This window comes from Mus caroli, unplaced genomic scaffold, assembly GCF_978045245.1.
Source record: "Mus caroli unplaced genomic scaffold, Mus_caroli_1 scaffold_6, whole genome shotgun sequence".
Lineage (NCBI taxonomy): Eukaryota > Metazoa > Chordata > Mammalia > Rodentia > Muridae > Mus > Mus caroli.
Genome location: NW_028227261.1, coordinates 68,487,111 through 68,512,989, shown reverse-complemented (window position 1 = coordinate 68,512,989; position 25,879 = coordinate 68,487,111). Strand labels below are relative to the sequence as shown.

Genomic DNA, 25,879 nt, shown 5'->3' with positions numbered 1-25,879 from the left:
TGGCACCAATTCTGTTCAGGGCGAGGAGAGAGTGAGCCAGGAGTAAGGGTGGCTGGACACCAGTCTGCTAAGCTGTGCCAGATGTGAGCAGCCACAGGATGCTCCTGGGAGAACAGGATTTTTTTCTTAGCAACTTCAGAAGGACCAAATATTTCTATCATTGGTACATAAGAAAAATCTTAGCACTTGGTAGGTAGATGTAGGAGGACTGTCACAGGTTCAAGGCCAGCCTGGGTTATACAGTGAGACCCTATTATACAAAAAGGACTTCATAAAGATGTTTGGTTTGAAACAATCAAATACTGAAAGTCCTAGTAAAATGCTCACGAATCCAATCATGGTGTCCTGAGGTACGAATGAAGGTCTGGAAGGTACAGGAATCTGGGCTTTCATGATCCAGCTATGATTACTAACATAAGGGCTGTAGGATACTCTGCTGCCTGTAGCCATGCCAGATAGCTCATTCAATTATCTAAACTAAAACATACTAAGTACCTCAGGGATATGAAAGCCCTCATACAGCCTCAGGAACAGATTGCTGAGGCCAAGCTGGATCCCAAAATCCCAGGGCAGAGGGATCCAAAGGGGTTTTAGTTCCTCTAGGATAGACATAGACAAGTAAGAATTCACTTCCCCGAAGCTGGGCGTGGTGGTGCATGCCTTTAATCCCAGCATTTGGGAGGCAGAGGCAGGTGGATTTCTGAGTTCAAGGCCAGCCTGGTCTACAAAGTGAGTTCCAGGACAGCCAGGGCTACACAGAAACCCTGTCTCAAAAAACCAAACCAAACCAAACCAAACCAAACCAAAACAAAAACAAAAAACAAAAAGAGAACCCACTTCCCATGCACAGTCTCAAAAATGAGTGTGCTTTTACACCACAGTTTTTATTGTAACAAAAATATGAAAATAAATCCTGAGGTTTTAAAAAAGCATAGATTTTTGATACACATTCCCCCTGTTACCAAGTCCTTCACTGGTCCCATCAGCAGGACGTTCCTTGGGGTTATTTGTCGTGGATGATCAAATCTAAGGCTACATTCACTAATGTGCAAGAGAAGGTCTGGGAATGAACCCAGACACCCAAACCATTCTGTTCCAAGCTACTTCATCCCACAAAAGAAAAACTAACAGAGTTAAAAAAGTAGCCCTTGTAATTGAACCAAAAAAAAAAAAAATCACACACAGAGCTTAGCCGGGCAGTAATGTTCCCTGTTGACTTTACAATACAAGGCCAAATTCTGCTCATTCTGCAAAACGTGTCCAGATTCACGAAAGCAGAGAGGATCAGACAAAAACCTGCATCTCATAACCCAATCCTAGTTAACACTTGAACTGATTCCTGTCCACTTTCTCCACAAATACTCAATTGACTCCTAACTGCTCCTTGGTTGAAATTGTGCCTGGGTTAGAATCCAGGATGGTAGGAGAGGCAGGAAGTCTTCTATGGAGTATTTTGAGGGCAAAACTGTTGAGATTTGTCGGCAGATAATTTTAGTCACTTGGGCAATAGCTTCGTTTACAGCATGGATCCAGATTAGGTTAAATTTAGTCTGAATTTAGAATTGAGAGCTATATTATAGTTACAGACAGGAGAGAAGGAACATGATGTCCCAAGTTAAAATAAGATGCCTGAATGTCACAATCTGGTCACACAGAAGTTCTACAAGAGTCAGCCAAGACAGACCTAGGTTGCTTTTGCCTAGCTTTATTTTTTTGGCCTGTGTATATGTAGTGCGGCCTCATGTGTATGTGTGTGTGTGTGTGTGTGTGTGTGTGTTGGTGTACATGTGTGCACATGTGTCTGGAGGCCAAAGGTTGATATCCATTTCCTTTACTAAGGGTCTCTTGCAGAACCCAGAATTTGTTCATTTGGCCAGTCTAGCTAGCTATCTTGCCCTGGGGAATCTTCTGTCCCTGGCTCCTAAGTGCTGAGAGTACAGATGGGCCCACCCAGCATTTGTGTGGGTGCTAGGATCTAGACTTAGGTTCTCACACATAGTAGGCACTTTATCTGCTGACACATCTCCCCAGCACTGATGGTGCTGAGTTCTTAAGAAAGAGGAAATGGCATGATTTGAAAGGACCCTGTTGGGTGAGTGGGTGGTGAGTTGGGGGTGGGGATGCTGTGAGCAGTGTCACAGATATACAGTCCGATCACCAGTCAAACAGAAGCAGGACTCACACCTTTGGCTAAATGCTAATGACATAGATGACTAGAGTGTGTCTCCTGTCAAATCTGGTGATTTTGGTTACAATTGCTCTTCCCTGTGGATTCCCTGAGTGTTACTGGAGACATACATGTCCAATCCTGTCCTGTCCCAGGGGGAGAAGAAGAACTCATTTCATTGTTTAGGAAGGGCCTGAACTAGGACAGGGGCAGGGGCTCCCACACTGATTCTGTCTCTCTGCCTCTCCCCCATATCCCCACCAGGGAAGGACAAGGGATGGATCTCTCACTCACCCACATGATTGGCAGCCCCATTCTGCCTCTCATTCTCATCCACTTGGCATTTCTTCTTGGCGATCTTGTGGAGAATTGAAGCTTTTTCTCTGAACCTCCCTGAAGCAAGAGAAAGTGGCAGGAGAGAGACAGTGAGGAAGAAGGATTGCCAAAGCAGGCGGGTGGTCTCTCTACGCGTCCTGACAGCGGTGACCACACATTCTGTGCAGTGCAGCCCAAATGCCTTTCAACCTATATGGGGGCGGGGCACTCTCTTACCTTGGTGGATTCTTCAGCCCAGTTCCGTTCTCTATCTGAGAATCTATCTGCAAGCTGCCGGACCATAGAGGGGAGGTGTGACTTGAACCTCTTCCTCCCCTCCAGCTGCTCACAAAGTGTGAAAACACCCATCATCTCCCAAACCACCTCTACCGCTGGAACCCCAAACAAGGCTGAAGACCCACAGCTGCTTTAGAATCAAATGCTCATTCCAGATCTGCTTTGGACAATGGCTGGGAAGGAAAGCCAAGCCAGCCCGTCCTTCACACTGACTTTGGTTTTCAAGTGTTTCGTCATGATTGCGGCTTCCAAAGGAGTCAGGGACAGACATCACAGCTCTCCAGAAAAAGCTGAGTCAGCTGCAATTAAAGCAAGAAGGCGGCCATGGATCCCATTTGGGGATTTAGGGCAAAGAAGGATGGACTGAGCATGTTGGAGATGAGACACTCTGGGAAAGGAGTGGAAAAGAAGTACCATGCTCGAAGCAATCGCCGTGAACAGCTGTGCCACAAGTGTCTTGTACATTTTGTCTTCATTATTGACACAATTAATGGGCAAACGCATGCGACAAGCACAAAAGACAGTCATGCAAAGTGTAGCGAGTAGGGACACGAAGCACATTTCTCTCTTTTAATCTTTGATTTTCTTCCTTGGGAATATTCAAGGTACAAAAGATTCTCATTTTAAACGAGCTGATTACTGTGTAGATTCCAGCATAATGTGTTTCTTAAAATACCCCAAGCCCCACAATTTTCTACTGGGCTTTCTTGTTGGTTGTGTTACCTAACAGCATGTTATGGGGGGGGGATTTTATTCTACTTTTTCAGTTAGAAGCAAATCAAATGAAAATATTTCTCTTGGAGAGAGCCTCCTCCAAGACTGGGCATGGCAGGTGAACACCCGCACCTCTCCCTTCCCCATGCGTTGGACTCTGGAGGTCAGAATGGTGACTTCTATGGTGGATTCAGAGTCATTGAACATGTGAACACATATGTGAACGTGACCCAGGATGGTGTCGTTTCTGCTCACAGCTCCATTAGCCACTAACCCAAACCTCTTTTTCTCTTTTAAAATGTGTTTTGAGCAACATTATAAACTACTGAATTTAAATTTATTTTGTGTTTCAATCCATTACATTTTTGAAACTTTTTTTTTTTTAAATTGGAAGGGCACATGCATGCTACAGCATACATGTGGAGGTCAGAGGACAGCTCATGGGTGTAAGTTTTCTCTTTCTACCACGTGGGTGCTGGGGATGGAAGGCAGGCTGACAGGCTTGGTGGTCAGCACTTGACCAATGGAGCCATCTTGCCAGCCCCTGACTTAATTTCTTGTTTTACAAAGCTGTTGGTCTAGGCAATGAGTGTGCTGCACAACTGTGCTCCCAAAGGTAAGGGGGTGGGGTAATGAAAAACAGAAGGGAAGGTCAGAATGTGGTGTGGACTGTGTGATAGCTAATTGTGATGGTCAACTTGACCGGGTGAGTGATATCGAGGGGATTAGTCTTGTATCTCCCCGTATGTGAGTATATTTTCAGAGAAAACAGGTTGTGTTCTTGCCTTACCAGTGATTTACTTCATTGGCGGATTAGACATTTAAGTAGGCCAGTGGAGGTGGTGTACACTGTGATGGGCAAGGTGTCGTTGCAGGAAGACATGGCTTTGCAAGGGCCCTATCTCTTTCCTGTTACTTCTCTTTGCTTCCGGGCACTACAAAGTGAGTAGCCTTTGCCCCGGACTCTTGATGACAAGACATTCTGCCTTGCCTTGGATCCAAACAAAGGACAGGTGATGGGGGAACTCTGAAACCAGGAGCCAAAATAAATCTTAGCTCATTTTGAGTTGTTTTTCTCCAGAGTATTGTCACTGTGATGGAGAACTGACTAACTCAGAGGCTGTAAGAATGGAAAGGTGGGAAGAAGAGGGGAGAGGGAAAGTCATTCTGGGGATGAGAAAAAGAAGGGAGTAAAAAGAAGCACAGAAAGGAAGAGAAGAAGAACGGTAAAGGAGACAGGTAGAAGTGCGACAGCCTGCTGGTGGCCTGGCTGATGCCAGGCATTTCCTGGCTGCCTGGTGCTCTTCTCTGAGCACCAGGCAGATGGGGCTGGTGGCTCTTAGGACCCTGAAATCTTAAGCCTAAAGGGATCACTTTTCATGGAAGACAATTCCAGGAAGACTCCAAATCATGCATTTTGTACCCAAGAGAGGCAAAAGGAGGTTCTGCAGTTTCATTGGAGTTTCTGCTAACAAAACTCTTTCTGCTATGGTGGGAGTCCACCTTGGAGCTTAGGTCACTTTGTATGTCTATGAAATTAGGAGATCAGATACCTTGTTTTAAAAGTGTGTATCACACAGTAACAAAGTAGAAAGGGGTGCAGGAGAAGCAAGCCTATGTAAACCAACCTAGCCCAACCAATGCCCTCAAGTCACAAATCACAGCAGAGAATATGTACAGGAGAGTGGCTGTCATGGACTGTCCATTCTTACAATATTCCTCCCACGGCTTATATGTGTGCCAGAGAGAAGTGATTTTAAAAAATGGACTCCTGATCATGAACCGTTGTGGCCACTTTCTTTGTCACGAAGCATCCTTCAACATAGAGTTGGCCATACCATACTGGTGTGGTTTTCCCAAGTTCTATAAGAACCATGGCAGATACACTGGGGTGTGGTGGTGGGGCTGGGGTATTGTGATCCTAGTCACGTGACCATCTGGGAGGGTTTTCTTACTTGTGTGTGTCATTGTTTTCCCCAAGTAGGGTAGCAGGTCTTTAGCTTCCTGGGCTATTGAGAAAAAGGGGCTAACCAGTTGCCCTTTGCTCTTGGCATTTAGTCCCATGGGCAGCTGTGCAAAGCTACCAAGGCTGGCAAGCAATTCTTCAATTTCTTTCTTCCAGCAGCATGAGAGTAAGACTGTCCTTTGTCCCACTGATCTGACATGGAGACTTTTCTCATTCTGAGAGCTGATGATGGCACCCGTATCTGAAGGGATTTTGTCTTGAAGTTTAGGTTTTTAGCAAGGCTCACCTTCCACACCCAGCACGCACACTCCTGAAGGGGAAAGGCAGAGTTGGACAAAGGAAGCCATGTTCAGTTCAGCTTGTTGGATTGGTGCTGGAGTTTCAGGGAATCCTCTAGAAATCGCCTCTAAGTGTTAGGCTCACATTTAGGTGGGGGCACAGAGGATGGGCGTAAGAAACAACCACGCTGCTTTGTGTCTGGCAAGAACAAATCAAGACACCTTTGAATACTTTTCAAGGTGAGCCATGGAGTGATTTTTTAGCCTGATCCAAAGCAGCTTTAAAAATATCCCCATGCTGCGGTGCAAACCCTGAAGGTGTTGCCTTTTTTATATAGCCACAGATATTTGTATACTTAGAAGCCTCGGAAATAGCAAACTCGGCTGGGATCGTGAGGCACCTACGTCAAACCTGGCACACAATTTTAGGATAGTTTAGTTTGATCTGAAATGTGCGAGAGTACCAGCTGAGTGTCCTCACAGGAGGGTGCGTTGAGGGGGTGGTCAGGAAGTTTGGAAGGAAAAGATGGGAGCCGAGGGCTTCCTGGGAAGGAGAATGAATTGAGAAAAAACAGCCACTAGAATCCTTGGCTGGATCACTCCGAGGTAAAACAGAAGTCTCAATCTCCGCCGGACAACCTGGTCACTCACGGGAAGTAAACTTGGCTTCTGTCCTGCTATAAATGAATTAAAACAGTCCCCTGGGAATCCCTTCATCTTTTCCCCACCAAGCTTGTGATAGGCAACTGTCACAAGGGACCCTTTGGGCTTGTGACTAGATCAGGTCCAGACTGTCACAGCCTGAGTTTCAGCAATGCAGAAAGAAAAATGGGACTAAAGAAACAGATATAAAGGGAGCCAGCCACTTGGGGAGGAAAAAAATGAGAGAGAGAGAGAGAGAGAGAGAGAGAGAGAGAGAGAGAGAGAGAGAGAGAGAGAGAGAGAGAGACTTGAAAGCAAGTCTATTTCTGTGTTTTCAAACCCGCCATTTCTGTCTCTTTCTTTGAAGTTCAGGGCTTGACAGGTAGCTTTGAAAGCCAAAGGTCACTTGAGCGCGCGTCCCTTACGCCCATGTGCTCCTTTGTCTTTTCTCATGAAAGCCTGGACTGGACTCAAGCGGCCAGGGCCATCCTCATTCTGACAAGGCTTTGACAGACCAGGGGCGGTGCCTCGGGTCATCCCAAGCACTCCTCTTTTTCTTAGGCCACCCATCAGCCAATGAGGTGTTTCTGTCCTCACATTATCTCAGCCCATTTCTCTCTCCAGCCCCCACTTCCTGAGTCCCACCCTGAGCCTTCCTGGAGAGGAACATATCAGCCAGCTGGTGTGTCCTCTTCTTCCCTTACATCTCTGTCATCTTAGCACCCAGGGGACAGATAAATTAGGTCATATTAATCCTTTTTTTGGTTGATGGCCTGCAATGTGTCTCCAGGTCAAAGTGAAAGTACAGGTTTTTACAACTGCCGGCAGGATTCTAACTAATCCCTGACCACCCTGTCCCTGTCCCTCCACCCCCTTCGTGGTCTGCTCCATTCAGGCTAGCCCCATTCTCCTGTTTCTTGAGAACACTGTGCGACTTCCCACTCTGGACCACGGCACTGGCCGGTCTGCTCTGTGCAAAGTTTTCCCATCAGAAGTCACAGTTTCTAGTATCTGGTCAACTGGCACGATCTTGTCCTGCCTTCCCCGAGCAGCTCCTCTCTAGCGTTCTCTACCCGCAGCTTATTTCCTTGGAAGCAGGAAATTATCATTATATATAATGATATAATCATTATCATTATTTCTGTGGCTTATGTGTTATTTTTCTACTGGCAGAAAAGCTGAGTGCCAGCAGGGCTTTTCACTGTTGTCCCCTCTTGCTGCATTTTCAGCACCCAGTAGAGCTCAACAGACCTTGTGGCACTCATCTTGAGGCAAACAGATAATGCTAAACTTTCTTCCTAGCTGCTGTAACCTAAACTCAGTTCTCTCAGAACCTTCCCAGCTTAGGGTTATGGTGGAACTGAGCTCACCCAAGTTGAGAACCTTTTATCACTACATAGGCAACAACTGGGGTAGAATGAGTACTTATAGCCCAGACATGAAAGGCAGCGGTTAGACCATTTGTTCCCTTGTTCTGTGAATTTCTGGGGCCAGCTCTCCCAAAGAGTCTTTGGGATGGAAGAATAGGATTGGGTGGTGCTGTGGAAACCTGGGGACAGAAGGCTGGGTTCTGCTCCTTCTTTACTGTGTGGCCCCTCATTTATGAGGTGATAACCTGAACTGTTGGCACTCATCCCGAGTTTTCAGAGTCATTGGTCTCATGACACTTGTCCTGTACAGTCAGTCAGTCAGTTGTTTCCTAGCAACATACCTATTTTTACCACTAGAGGGTAGACTTCACTGAGGAGGGGCCATCTCCCAGCCATCTATTCCCCAGTAATGTCAGGCTTGTGGGATGGAGAGATGGCTCAGTGGTTAAAATCCACAACGCCAGGTTCATCAGACGCACACTTCGATGAACCTCTCCCCAAAGGCTCAGGTAGTCTTGAAAATCTTAAGCAATGCTGAGCTATGATTCCAGTAGAGTTTGGTAGGTTTGTCTGCTGCCTCTGAAACATTCACAACCTGGGTTATTCCTAAACATTTTAGATTCCCACTCTAACTATAGAGCTCTTCCTGATGGCTGGTGTGTGTGTGTGTGTGGTATGTGTGTGTGCTCTCTCTGTGTGTATGTGGTGTGTGTGTGTGTGTGTGTGTGCATGTGTGTGAGCTCAGGGAACAAAAATGAAAAGGCCTCTTGGCACAGAAGTTACCTAGAAGGTAGGATGGACAAATGGGTTGTTTTACAATCTCTGTGAAACAATAATTTTTAAATAGGGACTGGCTTTCTTTTTATTCTTTAAAGAAAAATGTTTGATACTTTAAACAAATTTAAAGATAATTTTATCTTAAACAAAACATAGGTTTTTTTATTCACCCCTAAATCTGATTTGGAAATACAGCTTCCAAATTATTTCTCTCATTCTGAGAATCATCATGAATTTATTATGCCATTTATTTATTATACTACACTGATATTAATGAAATTAAATTACTGTTGTAAACTGTCATTAGTCAATTGTAAACTTCATAGTAGAAGCGGCCAACATAATTGGAGTGTCATTACATTTCTAGGTCTGATCATCAGAGTAGAGCTGTAATGGATGAGAAGGCATACATCTGGTCAGTGTGAATTTATTATGTTACAGCCCAGAGCTGGTTGTCTCATCATGAGGAGAATGAGCACATTTTTGTAAACATACTGAAATATTTTCAACACTTTACAAATGTTGGTATTTAAATGCTGACATTTTTGCTTTTAACATTTCCAGTCTACAGACTTTCCTCTCATAGATGTTGTATCATATTCAACCTTCAGTCTTTGTGTCTTCTCTCAGGTTCAAGGTCCCCTTGGGGCCTTTGGCTTTGCTGGCCCTGGCCTCTCACCTTTCCCTTGCAGGCACCCTACTTGAAAAACCTGGCTATGCTGGCCTTACCTCCCAGACACCCCGTGTCTGCCAGCATTGTTCTGGGGAACCTGCCTTTGGTTATTTTTATTTATTTATTTATTTGCCTACTCATGACCTGATTTCTCCGTAGCATTTGGCTTTCTTTATCCCATCCTCAAAATCATTTTAATTTTTCACAACCCCTAGGGAACTTTTCAAATATCAGTAACCCTCAGAGTTCCTCCTGGTGCCCCGTTCCTTTCTTCTTCCAAGGAACCAGCTACTTGCTACCCTTGATGTCCACAAATCCCAAAGCTCAGACTCTGTTTTTCAGAAGACTGACACCTCCAGTCTGGAGTGTCTCTGACAGACTCAAATGCTCCAAATTTCAAGCATCATCCTCCTTCCTCGGAATCTGCTCTTCTATCTGTGCAAGCTGCTGCTGCTGCCCACACTATAGTCTCCTGTCCCCAGGGAGCATCTAGCTCTCTCTCCAAGGCTAACACCCATCAATGCCAAGACCTTTGATGCTACCTTTCAAGCTAGGCCTCCTTGGCTGGTGTCAGCTCTAGCATCTTCACTGGATTCCAACTTGCATACTGTCTCCTTCATTTCTATTCATTGCCCACGAGGCTCCCAGTACTCCACACTAAATGGTTTCTCTTACTCTTCCAAATCCCATCTTAGACATCATAGCCTTCAGAGATCTCTTTCTTCGAAGACAACACATTAGGGGTGTCCTATTAGGGGTGTTCATCAGAGACTCTTCAAGGCATTTTTTTGAATCTCCCTAGCTAGCGTTTGGGCATCGAGCATGGGATTGCTGTATCTGTCCCCCAACACTAGGCTTGCTCTAGCACTGGGGTTGGTGGATGTGGCACCATTACTATAAACAACAGAGAAGGGGTTGGTGGGGAGGGGTGTGGGTTGTTCTTTCAAACTCAATTCCGAGTTGACTTTTGTGAGTGGGTAAGAAAGAGGGAAAGCCCAAAGGGACATGGCAGAAGCCTTAGGGGATTGCTTCACTTCACACTTTTGGTAGATTTCCAAAGTTTAGTTGCACTAACAGATTATGTGGTCATACAGATTATGTGATCATCTTTGAAAATTGGTATCTAATGAAATTCGGGGGGGGGGGGGGAATGTGAAGTATACAAGCCAAAACTTTGTAGCAAGTCTTTAAGGCAGTGTTTCAGGAGAACTGGGACTCCCAGCAAGGCCTAGCAGGGAGCTTGCTCTGTTTTAGGAACTTCATTCTGTGACCATTTTTCCAGCTCCCAGACAAAGAGGACTCAATGAAGCCTAAGAATCAGGATTCTTAGGTTTGGCTTTCTAAGCTAGGTGGGTCTGCAGTCGGAAGCTTTAAAGTCTCTCTTGGTTTCCATCCCCAGGTCCTTGGAGAGAGCTAAGAGATTAATGGATAAATAGACTCTACTGATAAAGTAGCTGGCATACCCAGAGACTTCCAGAACTTAAACCAAGTATTTCCTATCAGGTGGCAAGGCCAGGTCCCAGGCAGCTCATTAACGCTTGGACCTGGCATGTGTCTCTGCAAACTGGTTGTAAAACCCAGAAACTAGCAAAGACCTCTGTCTGCCGATGAGGTAGCATATTACCCGATTATTTATCTTGATGTAAAATTAAAGGCACTAGAATTTCTAAAACTTAATTGGCAGAGGTCACTATTTTGTGTCCCCCCCCCCCTTGGTATAATCTGTTGTCATCTGGATTTCCTGTGTAAAAGAAGTACTTTGAACTCCTAGGTTTGTTTGTTTGTTTTTTGTGTGTATTTGTTTGTTTTTCATTCTCTTTACTTTACACTGCAGTCTGGTACCTGCAAATCTTTTGGGTTTGCAACAGAAATGCCAGCACAGCCTGAACTCTTTAACTCAAGGCAGAGAGGCCTATGATTGAAATTAGACAATTCTGTTCATCTTAGAGTTAATCATAAGAGAAACTACCCTTAAGTGAACATGCCTCCTTCCTTCCTTCCTTCCTTCCTTCCTTCCTTCCTTCCTTCCTTCCTTCCTTCCTTCCTTCCTTCCTTCCTTCCCTCCCTCCCTCCCTCCCTCCCTCCCTCCCTCCCTCCCTCCCTCCCTCCCTCCCTTCCTTCTTCTCATTTATTTATTTTATGAGCACATGCATTTTACCTGCTTGTTTGTCTGTACACCATGTATGTGTGTCTGGTGCTCACTAAAGCCAGAGGATCCCCTGGGTGTCGGGTCCCCGGGGACTTGAGTTACTGATGGCAGCAAGCCACCTGGGAATTGAACATTAGTCCTCTGGAAGAGCAGCTAGTGATCTTAAGTGACGAGCCATCTCTCCAGACCCTCTTTTCAGTCTTTTCACACTCACACTCCACATACACATGTACACGCACACACACAAAGCTGTATGTGTGCTGGGGGAAGACTAATGTAGAATAACAGTATTTCGGTTTGACTGATGAAGACAAGGCAACCTAACCTCGTGAGATCTAGGGATGTCAGGAACAGACAGGGTGAAGCATCCACAATTTGCCTTCTGCTGCCATTTAACACCTTCTACATATGCAGCGTGGCAAAATCAGCCTGAGCTTGCCAAGTCTGATCTTTCTGCTTTTACTGCTGACAGTTTAGATCAGGAAAATAAGATGCAATGCATTTGAGCAGCAGATGTATTCTCACAGGAAGAACTCCCTGGTCCCAGTCTTCAAGAGGATGGCAGCTCTGCCCACAGGGCTGGGGCTGATCGCTCTGACAGACCCAGTACCCGGAACTAGCTGCTTAGTTTGGTTAGGCACATTTGCTGTCTGTCTTCTTAAGATCCAGTTCCAGGGAGACACTTGCCAGAATACATCCCTGAAGAAGTCATGGTGCGTTCAGATATTTGTTTTCTGGACGAAGCCCAACCTTCCAGAAAGCATCTGTTCAAATACGTCAAAAATTCTCTGGCCATGAAAAATCGGACTGGATGAATTTAACCATGAATTGAATGAACGAAACATAACACAGTACTGGAAATGGTGTCTGTGAATGGACTCCTGCCTTGGTCATGGGAAGATAGGGAGGGAAATGGTGTCTGGGCAGTGAGGCTGCAGCCTTCCTCATTGGATGGCAGGAAGGGCCATGGTGTCAGTGTACAGTAGGGTTCCTGCTCAGTCACTGAAAAGTAGGAAACATCATGGCATTTGTGCAAAGTGGGGCTCCCACCTTTCTCACTGCACAGTAGAAGGGGCAATGGTGCCTGTGCACAGTGGAGATCTGCCCTCCTTCACTGCTTCCCTGGCTTTCTGTGAGGGTGTTAGGGGTCTGGAATTGGATATCTTGTGTAGGAGGAACAGCCTTGTCACTCAACTTTGAGAGGGCAATCACTTCAACTGCTACTGTACCCTGGCTTTAACGCAGCTCTGCTGAAAAACAAAACAAAACAAAACAAAAAAACCCCAAACAAACCCAGGTCTCTAAAACAAGTAGGCAGAAGGCATGACAACATCTATCTGCTTTGCCATGGAGTCAGGGAACATCTTTCTTCAAAGGGCTTATTTAAGTCCTGCCTTTGAAGCTCTCCCAGGTACTGCAAATAGGAACAGAAATTGGTGAGGCCGTAACGGAGAGGACTTTGGATGTGTCTTTCGGAATGGGAGATATGTGTGCATACTCTTTGACCAGGCATTTCAATTTTTTAGATATTTGTATTAGATGTATGGATCTACACTATAGGTTCTCAACCTGGGGGTCCCGACCCCTTTGTGGCTGCCTGACCCTTTCACGGAGGTCACCTGAGGCCATCAGAAAACACAGATACTTGCATTCTGATTCATGACAGCAGCAAAGTTACAGTTGCGGTTGGGGGGGGTGGGTCACCACAAGGAACTGTATTAAGGGGTTGCAGTATCAGGAAGGGTGAGACCCACTGTTACGGAGATTATAGAGGAGAAAGGACACTTCATTGTCTTTCCTTAAGGAGTGCCTCCTTTTTACTTTTGTGTGCATGCAATGTTTTTCTTTAATAAAAAATAGCTTTAATTAATTTAAAATTAACTTGTGATACTCTGGTAAATGTCTGGGTTGGTAATAAAACGGGAACACACCACCTATTCTTTCAAAGGTCTCCTAGCTGCTGTGCTACTTGTGAACTGGACCAAACAATATGTAGGGTTTCCCCTTTAGGTGTGTGATCCAGGAGGCACCTACTTAACCAGTTACCAGGCCAGGTATTAGGAGGCTGGAGTGGATGGCAAGCCATCGAATGATGTCATACTTCCTAAGGGACAGTCGTGGATAGGAATGAGAGATGTTTAACATCTGATCATGCCTCTCCAGAGAAGGAGGCTTGTCCTTCCTAAGCAAGGCCACCCTGCCTATGGAGATGTCTGAGGAGAAAAGCTTTCCTAGGCTGGGTTGAAATTTCTCTCTGAACCGAGGAAGGCTGGTTTCTTTCTCTAGTCGAGACATTACCACCAGCTGATCCCCAAGGGACCTGAAGTTTTCCCTTCTGACAAGACAGACACTGCTTTCCATGACAGATGGCCCATGGACTCATTCCAAGAAAGGTGAGAACCATTAGGCTGTTCCTACATATCAACAACATCCTTTCCTCCCAGTCAGAAGTCTGCATCGCCCACCAGCATCCTGACCCACATCTCCAGACGGCCTTGACTGTTTCTAACCTGATGCAACCTCCCGGATCCGAAGGCGGCAAACCTCTGCCGTCCTCGACTTCTTCTCTGCAACTTTCTTCCAACTCGAACATTATGTATAGATGGCTCCCCCTTCATCTGTAGCCTTTGAAACAACCTCTCCACTCCCTTCTTGCTGTTAGAACATCTCCCTCACCCAGTAACCCCACCAATTCTACACCCCAAAGCCCTCTTCCTTTTACCCTCTCTGAAGGTTTTAACCCTTCCCATCATAGTTTTCTCTATTAATCATTCTGCTGCCAACCCTAGGAACATGGCAACACCACACAGGAGAGCCTCGCCATCCTTAGCCCCTTACTGCCGCAACCCACACATTTGAAGCCTGTTTCTCCTCAGTCACTATCCAGTGTCTTAAAGCTATCTCTAGAGCCCATCATGATGACACACCACCACCTCCCCAACTGGGAAGTGCACTGTAATTTCCTGCTCTCATGGCCCACTCATTGCTACTCTCATCTGTTAGCTGTCCCCTTTGGAATGTGATCTTCCCTTGCTCTCTGGGGCATCTTCCTCACCTTGTGGCTTTCCTACTTGGGCCTCCTCTTTCTTTGTAGATTCACAGCTTCAGAGTCACCAAAGCTCAATCAGCTGCCATCTCTTCCCATCTACAAGTGACATATTAGCATCCAGTTGTGTTACCACAAAGGATATATGTATGACTTTCAAATTTACATCTAGAGCTCTGTTCAACAGCTCTGCCAAGCTCATCCCTTCCCCCCTCTGCCCCCAAGCTCAGCCTTTTATAAAGCCTTCTCAGGGTCTCTGCTTGGCTGTCTCCTGGGACTCCCAAAGTTACAATGAGCTCTTGAGGTCTCACACACTGCCTCTATCTCTGCCTTCCTCACCTACACACAGGTTTCGGAAAGTGAGATCTCCCTGTCATGAGACTTCAAGGTGCCCATCAGTGCCTCTTCTATTTTCATTTCCTAATGACTTACTACTTAATTATTAGGGGCAGTAATTTACCAAGTGGTTTTTTTTTTTCTTTCTACATTTCCAGTCTGTCTTGAAACTAACCATGTGGCAAGGCTTGCCTGTGTAATGCTAGGTTCATAGTTAGGAGTGATGATGGAAAGATCAGTGGATGAGAATTAAAATCTTTAAGTTTTATTGAAAGGACTTTCAGAGAAGCTCCCTTGAAATCATAAAGAAAATATCTGTGGGGGAGGGGCTGTGACTATCTGAAGGGGTGGGGCTGTGACTATCTGAGGGGGTGGGGCTATGACTATCTGAGGGGTGGGGCTGTGACAGGGGGTGGGGCTGTGACTATCTGAGGGGGTGGGGCTGTGACTATCTGAGGGGGTGGGGCTGTGACAATCTGGAGGTGGGGTGGGGCTGTGACAATCTGGAGGTGGGGTGGGGCTGTGACTTATCTGAGGGGAATGGGCTGTGACTATCTGAGGGGGTGGGGCTGTGACTATCTGAGGGGGTGGGGCTGTGACTATCTGAGGGGAATGGGCTGTGACTATCTGAGGGGGAGGGGCTGAGACTATCTGGGGAATGGGGTTGTGACAATCTGGAGGTGGGGTGGGGCTGTGACTATCTGAGGGGGTTGGGCTGTGACTATCTGAGGGGGTGGGGCTGTGACTATCTGAGGGGGAGGGGCTGAGACTATCTGGGGAATGGGGTTGTGACAATCTGGAGGTGGGGTGGGGCTGTGACTATCTGAGGGGGAGGGGCTGTGATTATCTGATTATGGAATCATTTTGACCTTTTCACCTTCTCAGACTATGGATGTGATCCTGGGACTTCAGCAGCAGACATCTTGGACCACGAGGAGTCCTTAGGGTGCTGAACTCAGGTACAAGGATCCTGGGTTTTGAATTATTGTAGGACAGCCATATCTTCCAGGTCCTACCCTTGAGAGAAAAAAAATGAATCTCTACCTGATCAAGACATTGTTAATTTGGATTTATTGTTGAGTCAACCCTATCTGATAATGCCACTGTGTACGACATAGCCATACATATTCAAGCAATGATTAAAATCTATAGGAAATGCAACGGGCAGCTCACAAACTTGTTTTATTCCTATGGTTTTACAGGATGTATCTTGGGCAATGGAGAACACTGCTGAACAGCGTTCCAAAACCCACCTATCTTTGGAAGAGAACTCTGGATGGCTGGAGGGCCGTGTGAGTGCTTGGTGCTTTTGTTTCTTTGAAACAATGTTTTTACAAAAATCGAGCCATGTATCTAGTTTAGGACTCCATGATTCATGCACAATATTAATAGTTTCTTGGTGACATAGAGGGGCTGTTGGTTGCCATGAAACAGGATTAATTCCATCAAGGAAAGGTCTTAATAATTTTTGTTCTCACCTTCACAACGTTTTCTACCTTACTTTTATTTATGCTAATGATCAATGAATGATTTTTTTTGGGGGGGGTTAAATCTTCTCTTCTGCAAAAGGTTTTGTTGAGTGGCAGCCATTTCAGGCCACTATGATGCGGGCAGCTTTGGCTACAGATCATAGCTTTCAATGATGTCAGTCAAAGTCACTGTCCAGCTACCTACCTGTCTCTATAAAATGCTGATCTCCATAGAGCAAAAGTGATGACTTAGGCACATAGCCTTTGCTTTAAATCTACTACATAAACTGGGGATGGGAAGAGTAGGTCAGCTAGAAGAAATAGGTTGAGATAACCTTTTCTTTTGTACATTTGTTTCTTCGGAGGGGGGCAGGAGCTTGTGCTGCATGTGTATCTAGAGATCAGAGGACAATCTATAGGAACTGTTTCTCTCTTCCTGCCACATGGGTCCTGGGGATTGACTAGAGACATCATCAGACTTGGCAGCAAGTGTCTTTACCTGCTCAGCCATCTCACTGTCTTTGAGCTAGCTTTTATACATTTGTTTTTAGAATTTCACTAAGTGTCTTGTTCCAAAAGCAAATACAGTCCCTGGGAAAAGGAAAGCTCACTACACCTTATGTCTGTAAAATATTCCTGTGCAGTTATTACTAAGGGGACACACTGGTTAGACAGTTTATCATCTTGGGAACGGGGTAAAACTACAGAAGCAGTGTTTGAATGGGGTGAGGCTGGGACTTTGCCTGCTCTAGGTTTTCTAAGGCTGAGAGATGGACGGCTCTGCGGCTTTCTCCGGGTTTAATGTCTTAATAGCCTTCAAATTTCATGTCTCCCACTCTGCAGAAGTTCTCAAAGCAGATTGTCTTTGCTTGCTCCTGATCCTTCCTGGCATCACATCCATCCTTATGATGATGAAGAGATGGCTTGGGCTGTTGCATCTGTTTCAGTACTTTATTGCAGAGACAAACCAAAACAGAGGTAGAGGAGAACCAGTATGGCTGTGTTCCCCAGAGCACAAGTCAGAGCTTTGGTGTGACTGTACTGAATTCAATTCCCCCCTTCTGGCCCCCCATCATCACTTGCTGTCTCTGTATTCCCAGATGAATCACTTTTCTCGTCTGAACTTCAGTGTCTTTAAGTACTAAGATACTTCTATGAGCCTTGATTTCTTCCAGCGCCATTACAGCCTATTCATGTGAACATGATACGGGGGGGGGGGGGCAATACAAAGTTTACAAAGCCTACAGGTCTGCACTCGGACACCTCATTGTGCTGGAGTGGCCTCCCCCTTCAACTTTTTCTCAGTCCAGTCAGTTGGTTTTTTGCCATCTTCCTTATCTAGTTTATCCCTATCTACTAACCTATTAAGGCTCATTCAAAGGCTCTCTTCTTCATAAAAATCCTCTCCCTTCCCCACTGGCAGACATCTTTTCTACATCATCTTCTGAACGTCTCCAGTCTTTACTGTTTTCTTCCTGGTGCCTCAGTCTCTCTCTGTTACCACTTTCTCTTGTTTGCAAGCTTCATGGGAACAGACCGACTTCTTTTCAGCCATGTTTTCTCAGAGTGCCTACTAGGACGCCTAGCACAAGAAGGTGCCCAAAATAATGTGCCAACTATGTGTAGGACGGTATTTAAAAGCCCCTATTCCATTCTTCTCTAGAGATGAGATGGTATGTATAATGCATCTTTCCATTTGATCCTTTTAAAGAGGATGAAAAGGATTTGCTGCAAGTAGCTGATCTGACATCATGCCCAGAGAATCCCTGTAAATAGTTACAAATAATGACTCATCATATGAGCCGACATAATAAAGCCTCACTGGAGGGCTAGTCACAGTGCTCAAACTGTAAAACTGCTTAAATGGGAGCAGAGTATTTCCCAAAGGTAGTGACTGATAGTCATTGCCCCAGACGCCTCCATCTTTATTACACTCCCTTACATTGCACAGCATGGAGGGTCATAAATCACAGTTATGATTATTACTTTAAAGTGAGAGGTGAGAAGCCCTTGAGAGAATGTCTATTGTCAGGTCTGAGGGATCTAAGTTGACTTTGGGTCTCTTTGATGGAATCCAAGAACCTAGATTCAAGCCAAACTTGGCTTGTCCTGTCAAAAAGTGTGGTCTTGGAGGGTTGAAGCTCTATTCCATGATCTCATTTACATTGGTACTGCAAAGGGACTGCTGTGTGCTTGAAAGACTCTTTCAGAGGTTCTCATTTCACATGAAGGGTTGATGGCAGGTAGCATTTCCTGGGTGGTCCCACAAGAAGCTCCACATAAGGAAGATTTCTCCGATCAAAGAAGCCTGAGAACCCAGCAGACCCGATTCACTGTCTGCATGATTCACTGTAGGCTGTGGTGTCTGACAGCACAGCCAAGGACCAAGAGTCACCTGGTAGAGAAGTCTAAGTCAAAAATCTCTTAGTGCTTCATAGAATGAGTTGGGTAGAGTACGTTCTGTTTCTATTTTGTGGAATAGTTTGTGAAGAACTGGGATTAGATCTTCTTTGAAGGTCTGATAGAACTCTGCACTAAACCCATCTGGTCCTGGGCTCTTAGTGCTTTAAATATGGCTCCCTCCTCTCCTCCCTTCCTTCCTTGGTGTTGAAGCATACCAGTAACATCACAGGAGGATATGTCATGGATTGCTGCTTCAGTTATTGTTTGCTTATCATAATGAGGAAGGGTGTTTGGCCAAGAACAAGACAGTGAGTGGGAAATAAATGAAGGGAGGGACAGTTAAAATGATGAAGGAGGTTAAAGGTGATCTATGAGGCCACCAAGACACCAGTGGTCAAGCTTCCTGACCTGAGGACCATCCTTGGTTCTTAGTCCAGACAACAGTTTGAGTTTGGTTTTCTTCCTCCCAACCTCTATCACTAGCAAGCAATATCACCAGACTGCAAGCACCCCTCCTTTATCTCTACATGATCTTATCTGGGGTAGCAGGGAAAGAGGAAGGAGCAGCTACACAACAGCATCTGCTCAGAGAGTCGTATAAAGAGAAAGGAGAGAAACAGAGAAAGGGTTGATAAAGTGACAGGGAGACAAGAGAGAGGTGGGACTGGTAGGTCATGGACAGGGTGTTATAAGGGACAGAGTGGAGATGAGTGAGAGTCAACAAACCCTCTCCCTAAGCCAGAAGTCAAATGACAACCAGGCTGGGGGCTCCCTTCAACCTACTCCCTGGAGGAAGGCCACTGACCAAAGACCTGTATTTCTCCAGCTGTTGGCAGGACTCTGATGAAGATCTTCTTAGTGGCCAGGCCACTTAATAACTCTGCAGTGGTTAACCAGAAACCCGGGAGAGCAACATAGAAGGGCCCAGTTATGGACAGAAGCCAGAACTGGAAGGGGCTGAGAATGGGCTTATTCAGTACTGTCAGATGGTCTACTTTGTGCATGCAAAGCAACTAGGAAATCTTTGGTAAACTAAGGCAGCTAAGAAATACTGGAAGCTGAATGCAAGATATGCAACACACTTGGGAATTTCCTGTGTTGAAAGACATCTAGGGTAACTTCTGGTTGCATGTTGGTATCAGAGGAAGAATCGTATATAAACCCCAAATGATTTTTTTAAAATAAATATTACATATTCCTCAAAATGTGGAGACATGCGTGGGGTGGAATGACAGCTGAGTGAGGAGACAAAGTCCCTTTACAAGAATTCAAAAATGTCGAATTGCTCTTCTATGAATTCTGTTCCAGAATTAAATAATTATGAAAAGTGATTCTGCCAGGGACAAGGGTGCTCTCTGAGATGGGGACTGGAATCCACTAGTAAGTACACTTAGGAATAAATTCCAACTTAGGAAATTGTTCAAGTGACTCATCCAACCTGACAGAGTGGGAGCCTCCTAGAGACAAGTCTGGTGATGGTGGCTGGAATGGTGGCTCTAGGCTATCAGATTAGGATTCTTGACTGAGTTGGCAGGGATAGTAGGGTCTGAGGACACAGGCCACTGCCCTCTGCTTGAGAACTGGGTTTTATGCTGGTTTAAAGTGTACATGTTAGTTTAGTTATTTAGTTGCTTTTACACAAACAATACATTCATCAAAACTTAATCCTCCTCTGAAATGCAGGGCATCCCAGGTGAGCGCTGGGTGGACATGTTATTGTATGTTCCTATGAGAACGTGGGTGTTGATTTGTGCTTGTACTGTGGACACCATTTCTCTGCCTGTGTTATATAATCAGGATGGTTTGACTGTTTGAATGGAATAACAAAATTACCCATGGTATTGCACGTCTCTAATTCCAACTAAACACAATGGCGAAAACTAGACAAAAATGCAGAACTCAAAACCAAAACCAAACAAACCAACCAAAAACCACACAATGTTACTGAGGATCATGCAAAGAAGAAAATAAGGAGGTTAAAAAAATGGGCAAGCAACAGACACCATAAATGTAAGAAGGAAAAGGAAAAAGCCAGGGGCATACAATTCTGAAATCATTCTTACCTTCTTCAGTCATTGTGTCATAATATTTTAGTTTTCCATATGATCCAAGTTCTACAACATCACAGTAAAAGACACAAAGATAAGGAACGAGCTATATAATGCAAGATCTTTGCTTTTACACATTCTTAATTAATCAGATGCAGAGTTACACTGTCAGATTCGGCAATCGTAACTATCTGGAGATGTGCAAACACGAGGCATGTGGCAGACGGCTTCAGAATCACTGAACATATATTATTCAACTGAGGGTGGGCTGGGCTGTGTGTTACAGAAGAGGGCACGTTAGTTTAACACGCAACAAAACAGAATACTTGGCAAAGGTGCTTCAGCACAGGCCTTTGCTGATCTCACAATTTTTATAGAGGTGACACTCCAGAAGGAAAGAACTGAGCAAGAACAGCCATCTACACGCAGGCATCCTTGTAGACACTTGCTATGTAAAGTGGCCTAAAAGTCACCGCATGGCTTTTCCAGCCCTCAACAGAACCATCTGTTAGAGAATAGAGGCTACCTGGAGAGATGCTGTATGAAGAGCCCAATTTTAACTCTCCTATTCCCGAAGATCTCATATTTTAGCGTGTCATGTGTGCAGGATGCTGGACAAGGTGCCAGAGGCACTGCAAACACTGGAAAGACCAGTGAGGCATCTTCACAGTGGGAGCCCACCTGGCTGAGACGACCCAGGGACAAAGGCATGGCCTGCTGTGGTGCAAACAGCAGGGTAGAGGAGCAGTTTCCATGCTTCTGAGTGTGGATGACCTGGGACCTGTCTGTACTGTAGATAACTGGGAGGCAGGGACTTGGTGTCAACTGAGGACGTGATGACTGGGTTAGGGGAGAGAGGAGACAGGGAAGCATTTCTTCTGTCTCTTACTTTAGTTTCAAAACAGAAACTTTGGTTTTTGTTCTTTTCACAATCCCACATAATTTTGAGCAGTGTTGTAAGCTGATTAAAAATGGTCATAATGACATTCTCCCAATAAACTTCAAGAATTTAATTAGACTCCAGAGACACTCTTGTGACTCCACAGAATATGTCTACGGTCCATCACCTTGAACAGATGCTGAAAACTCACATGTGAATCAACTCGAAATTGATGAGTCTATGTGAGATGCAGGAACCTGCTTAAAGCAGATGATAAACATCCCTGCGTTGGGTATGTATACTATACACTCTCTCCTCTATATATTCCTTTCCACATGTCTAATTTCACCTGAAGCTATTTTAATATAAATACACCAGTAGAAAATTATACCTTTGGGGGGGGGAATCATCCCATCTTTAAGTTCTTGTGGATCTTATCTATTCAAGCCTTTGTTAGAATCATTTCAAGAGATGCAGGTGCTTCAATAAGAAGTTTAATTTTATTTAAAAATATTTTTTTGTGATTTATAGATATTGCTTTTAGTGAAGTTTTTTTAAAGAACAGTTGGTTTATGCATGTATGTGTGTTTACAGAGGAGTAGAGGTCTTAAATGATCCACATACTTCATAAATATTAATCCTATGTTCAAAGTGGTTTTACAAAATAGGTATGTGTGTGTGTGTGTGTAGTCTTGCAGTAAATTGATAAATTCTATCAGCCAACAAATAGATTTTTTGTAGGCTCCCTTTCCTCTGCCAGGTAAAGCAGAGGAATAAATAGCTGGAATCCACTATTATCTGCTCAGAAAATGGGATATGGGTGGCCATGTGTCTGCAGAGCTGGCTGTCAACCATGTTCTGCACAGTACTGACACATCACTGTGGCGTGTTAGTGGATCCATCTTCTTTCAGACACAAACCTTTCTGAATGCACACACCTGTTTTGATCCCAACCTGTGAAGCATCTGTCTGTGGTAGATGCTATTGTTTTGAACTTCATCTCTACTTGGAGCAATGCATAATAAATACAATCACATTGTTGAATTGTCACTTTATGTTGACACAGAGTAGGAACTCTTCACATATAATGAGCCTCACACACATTCGTGCACTGTGGCAATATCTAGATCGCTTCTGAGCTGCTTCCTTGCATGATGAATGGTACACAGGAACAAGAACAGGAGCACATTTTATGGGAAAAAATAAGGCAAACAATGGGGAGTGAGGCAGTGAAAAGCTGCATAGCAACAGGTACATGGCCAGTCGAGCAGTGGAAGGAGGAAGCTGAAGGGAATAGCATCGACTCAAGCCGATAGTTTCAGGAAAGGATGGAGGACGGAACTGAACAGACTGGAACACAGTCTTCATGGTTGGCAGCCACGGGATGGTGAGATGGTGAACTGTAAACTGGGCAGCCACATTCTGAGGGAAGCAGGGCAACATCTCCACCAGCCAGACACACCTGCTCCCTGATCCTGGGGTCATGGGTGGTGCAGGTTGAGGGATGCAACATGCAAGCAGGACATAAACGGTGTGTGTGCAGAAGCCAGAGCTCCTCACACATCTGGCTACTGTCCTATAGGCCAAGGGTGCCCCACCACCACCACCACCACCACAGAAAACGGCCTCAGCCACTGTTTGCTGACAGCCTGTGGCCAGGCCAACCTTGCTGTAAGGGCCCAGAAAGCATAATGAAACTCACCTGTGCAAGAACTTGACTTCCAAATCACCCACCCCTCAACCCATGACACTTCAAGCCACCCTTGACTTGATTCTCATTTCTCATTTCTCATTTCTCTCTCTCTCTCTCTCACTCTGTCTCTGTCTCTCTGTACCTCTGTCTCTCTCTCTCTTCTCTCTCTCACTCTGTCTCTGTCTCTGTCTCTCTCTCTCTCTCTCTTCTCTCTCTTTCTCTCTTACTTATTTACTTCTGGTTTTTGAGACAGAGTTTCTCTGTATAGCCCTGGCTGTCCTGGAACTCACTCTGTAGACCAGGCTAGCCTAGAACTCACAGATCTTCTTGGTGCCTCCAGAGTGCTGCAATTAAAGGTGTTCATGGCCATCACCCTGCTGTTTTCAATTTATTTGGACTAGGAACCAACTGAGAGTCTCTTGAGAGAAGAGGCTTGGAAAGCTTAGAAGGTAACTGTTTGGTCCCAGCTTCATGAAAGAGTGGTGTATCATCCTGGTTTCCACACTGAAAATTATGTGGTACCTCTTCTTTGAAAGATTTCTCTAAGGATACCACAGGGCCCATGGGGAGGGGTACATTGCAAACCCATTGGTTTGTGTTTGGAATGAGCCTAAATTTGACCATAGATGCCTCCTCGCACAGTGCCATACAAACTCACTGGTATGTTTTCTCTGAGCCTGAAGGCTGGCCACTGATGTTGCCCGACATGGTGCTATGCTGGCTTTTGTGCCACCTGGAGAGCTGGGGTCCCAGGTGTCCAAATCCTTACACATCCAAGGAACTTAACATATTATTGTTCATCTGACCACCTTGATCCACACTTGCTAGCAATCTCTCTAGCTGACTTTACCGGTCTGGCCTCTGGGTTCTGGTCCATACTTTACACTGAACAGCATCAGGGTAGGGGTTTTGTTTCTAATTTGCAAATAAGAATTGGTATTTGGGGCCTGTGGCTTCTCCGTTTCTCAAGAAGTATGCGGGCACAGATTTCTGCTTCCTCAGCTGTACTTTTGAGGCCTTCGACACTCTTCATTCCATAGCTACCACCAAATCCTAGAAATGGGAGCAGCAGCAGCAGGGAATTCTCATGTTTGAAGATTTAAAATCTGTGTGTGTGAAATGGAAAGTCAGTTGTAGGACCTATGCTGAGGTCATTTGATTTGAATGAGAACTAGAGGTGAAGAAACAAAAGAGAATACACATTTATTATTTAAGTGCCATCTCATGGGAAAAATTAATGATTGATGTTCTATTCTTTTCAAAGATCTAGCTTTTATTTCTGGGTATGGGTTTGACCTTTTCAGGACAATCTGAAAAATCAAGGCCTTCTTAGTCCCGATTGCAGTCCAAACTGCAGTTAAGCTGTCCGGTGCTCGTCAAGATGTATGGGTGAGTACTGGCTTACATGGAAGGATTATGTTCAGCATAAAGTGCATGGAAGAAGATGGGATTTGAAATTGGAGGTGTAGTTTGGGAACCAAGATGTACTGCTTATGGGACATGTGACTCTGAGCAAGGTGTTTCCACTCTCTGAATGCTGGCATCCTCAGCATGGTCATTGCTCTGTCCTATAAACAGAGTAGCAGTGAAGAGCATACAGGATGACCCACACAGGGAAGAATGGGAAAAGCCATCATTATTGCAAGTACCACAAAGATGAGAACCCCTAGGATGTGAAGCAGGGCAATAAGACAACTTGGTACCTTATCCAAGCTTGTTAAGACAAATTCAATATGGCCAAGAGGTTTTCAAAAGAGAGTTGTTGTTCACTAGCAAAAGACAGTCATCATGATGGGGCCAATATTTAAAAACATCTCTCCATTAATTCTTTACATCTGCTCTCAGATTTAAGGAAAATCAAAGCACTGACCAAAAGGAGGGAGAGGATGGGACATGTGAGCCTTTTTTATCTGACTGTCAGGTGCTGATCGGAGCCTGGACATTTTCCCTGTGTGTAATTGCCAACGAGCTGGTTCCTGGCTAACTTGTCTTATGTTGAGAGTAAAGATTCTGTCTTACTTTAAATCTGTCTAAAACAGAAAGCCCACATCCCCACACCACATGCTCAGCTCTCCTCACATTTACTAAATAAAAGTATTCAAATGGACAGCTCCACAGAGACACTGGCATTCAGAACGCTTTGGTGTGTTGAGTTTTTCTGGACTTGGTAAAACCGAGAAGGTCAATGCTGCTGCTCAAGTTTTTCCACTGCAGCCATTACCACAGGGGTGAAGAGGCCTTCACTGGGCAGCTCAAAGATAGGTGCTAATGGTTATGAGCTGCGTGCCCCCCCCCAGGTGGGGGCACAGGGAGAGGCGATTACTTGTCAGGAGTGTTTTTATAGGAGCAGATGACTTGGTCCGGGAAGAGCTTTGGACTGGGGAGTTACAAACATCTTTAGTAACTGGTCTCCTTCCTCTGTCTGCCAAAGGTCCAGCAACATCTATAAAATTCAGCTTCGTGTAAAGTAGTGAAGTCTTATCCAAGGGTTAATTGTCTCTATGGGTGGCTATTCAAAAGTGTTTTGAGATATGCAAATGAGAGACAAAATTACCTATACTTCTTTCCCAATACACAGAACCCGATAAAGGACGCCTTGGAAAACTTCCAAAAGCAAGTCAGCAAATGTGTTAATTTAGTCTCAGAATGAAGGTAT

General features: G+C 45.0%; 1 protein-coding gene across 9 annotated transcripts in view; it reads right to left on the bottom strand.

The window, feature by feature from the left end:
- The window catches only part of Slc24a2 (solute carrier family 24 member 2), a 245,733-nt gene that overhangs the window by 54,649 nt on the left and 165,205 nt on the right, over positions 1 to 25,879 (bottom strand). For 6 of the 9 annotated variants that reach the window (XM_085839192.1, XM_029476317.2, XM_029476320.2 and 3 more), the window contains 2 exons: positions 20,666 to 20,716; positions 2,462 to 2,560 (listed from right to left, as the gene is read on the bottom strand). In XM_085839192.1, coding sequence (XP_085695318.1) covers positions 2,462 to 2,560; positions 20,666 to 20,716 — 150 coding nt within the window. The remainder of the gene's footprint in view (positions 1 to 2,461; positions 2,561 to 20,665; positions 20,717 to 25,879) is intronic. The other 3 variants (XM_029476319.2, XM_021160559.3, XM_029476322.2) reach the window with 1 other exon arrangement.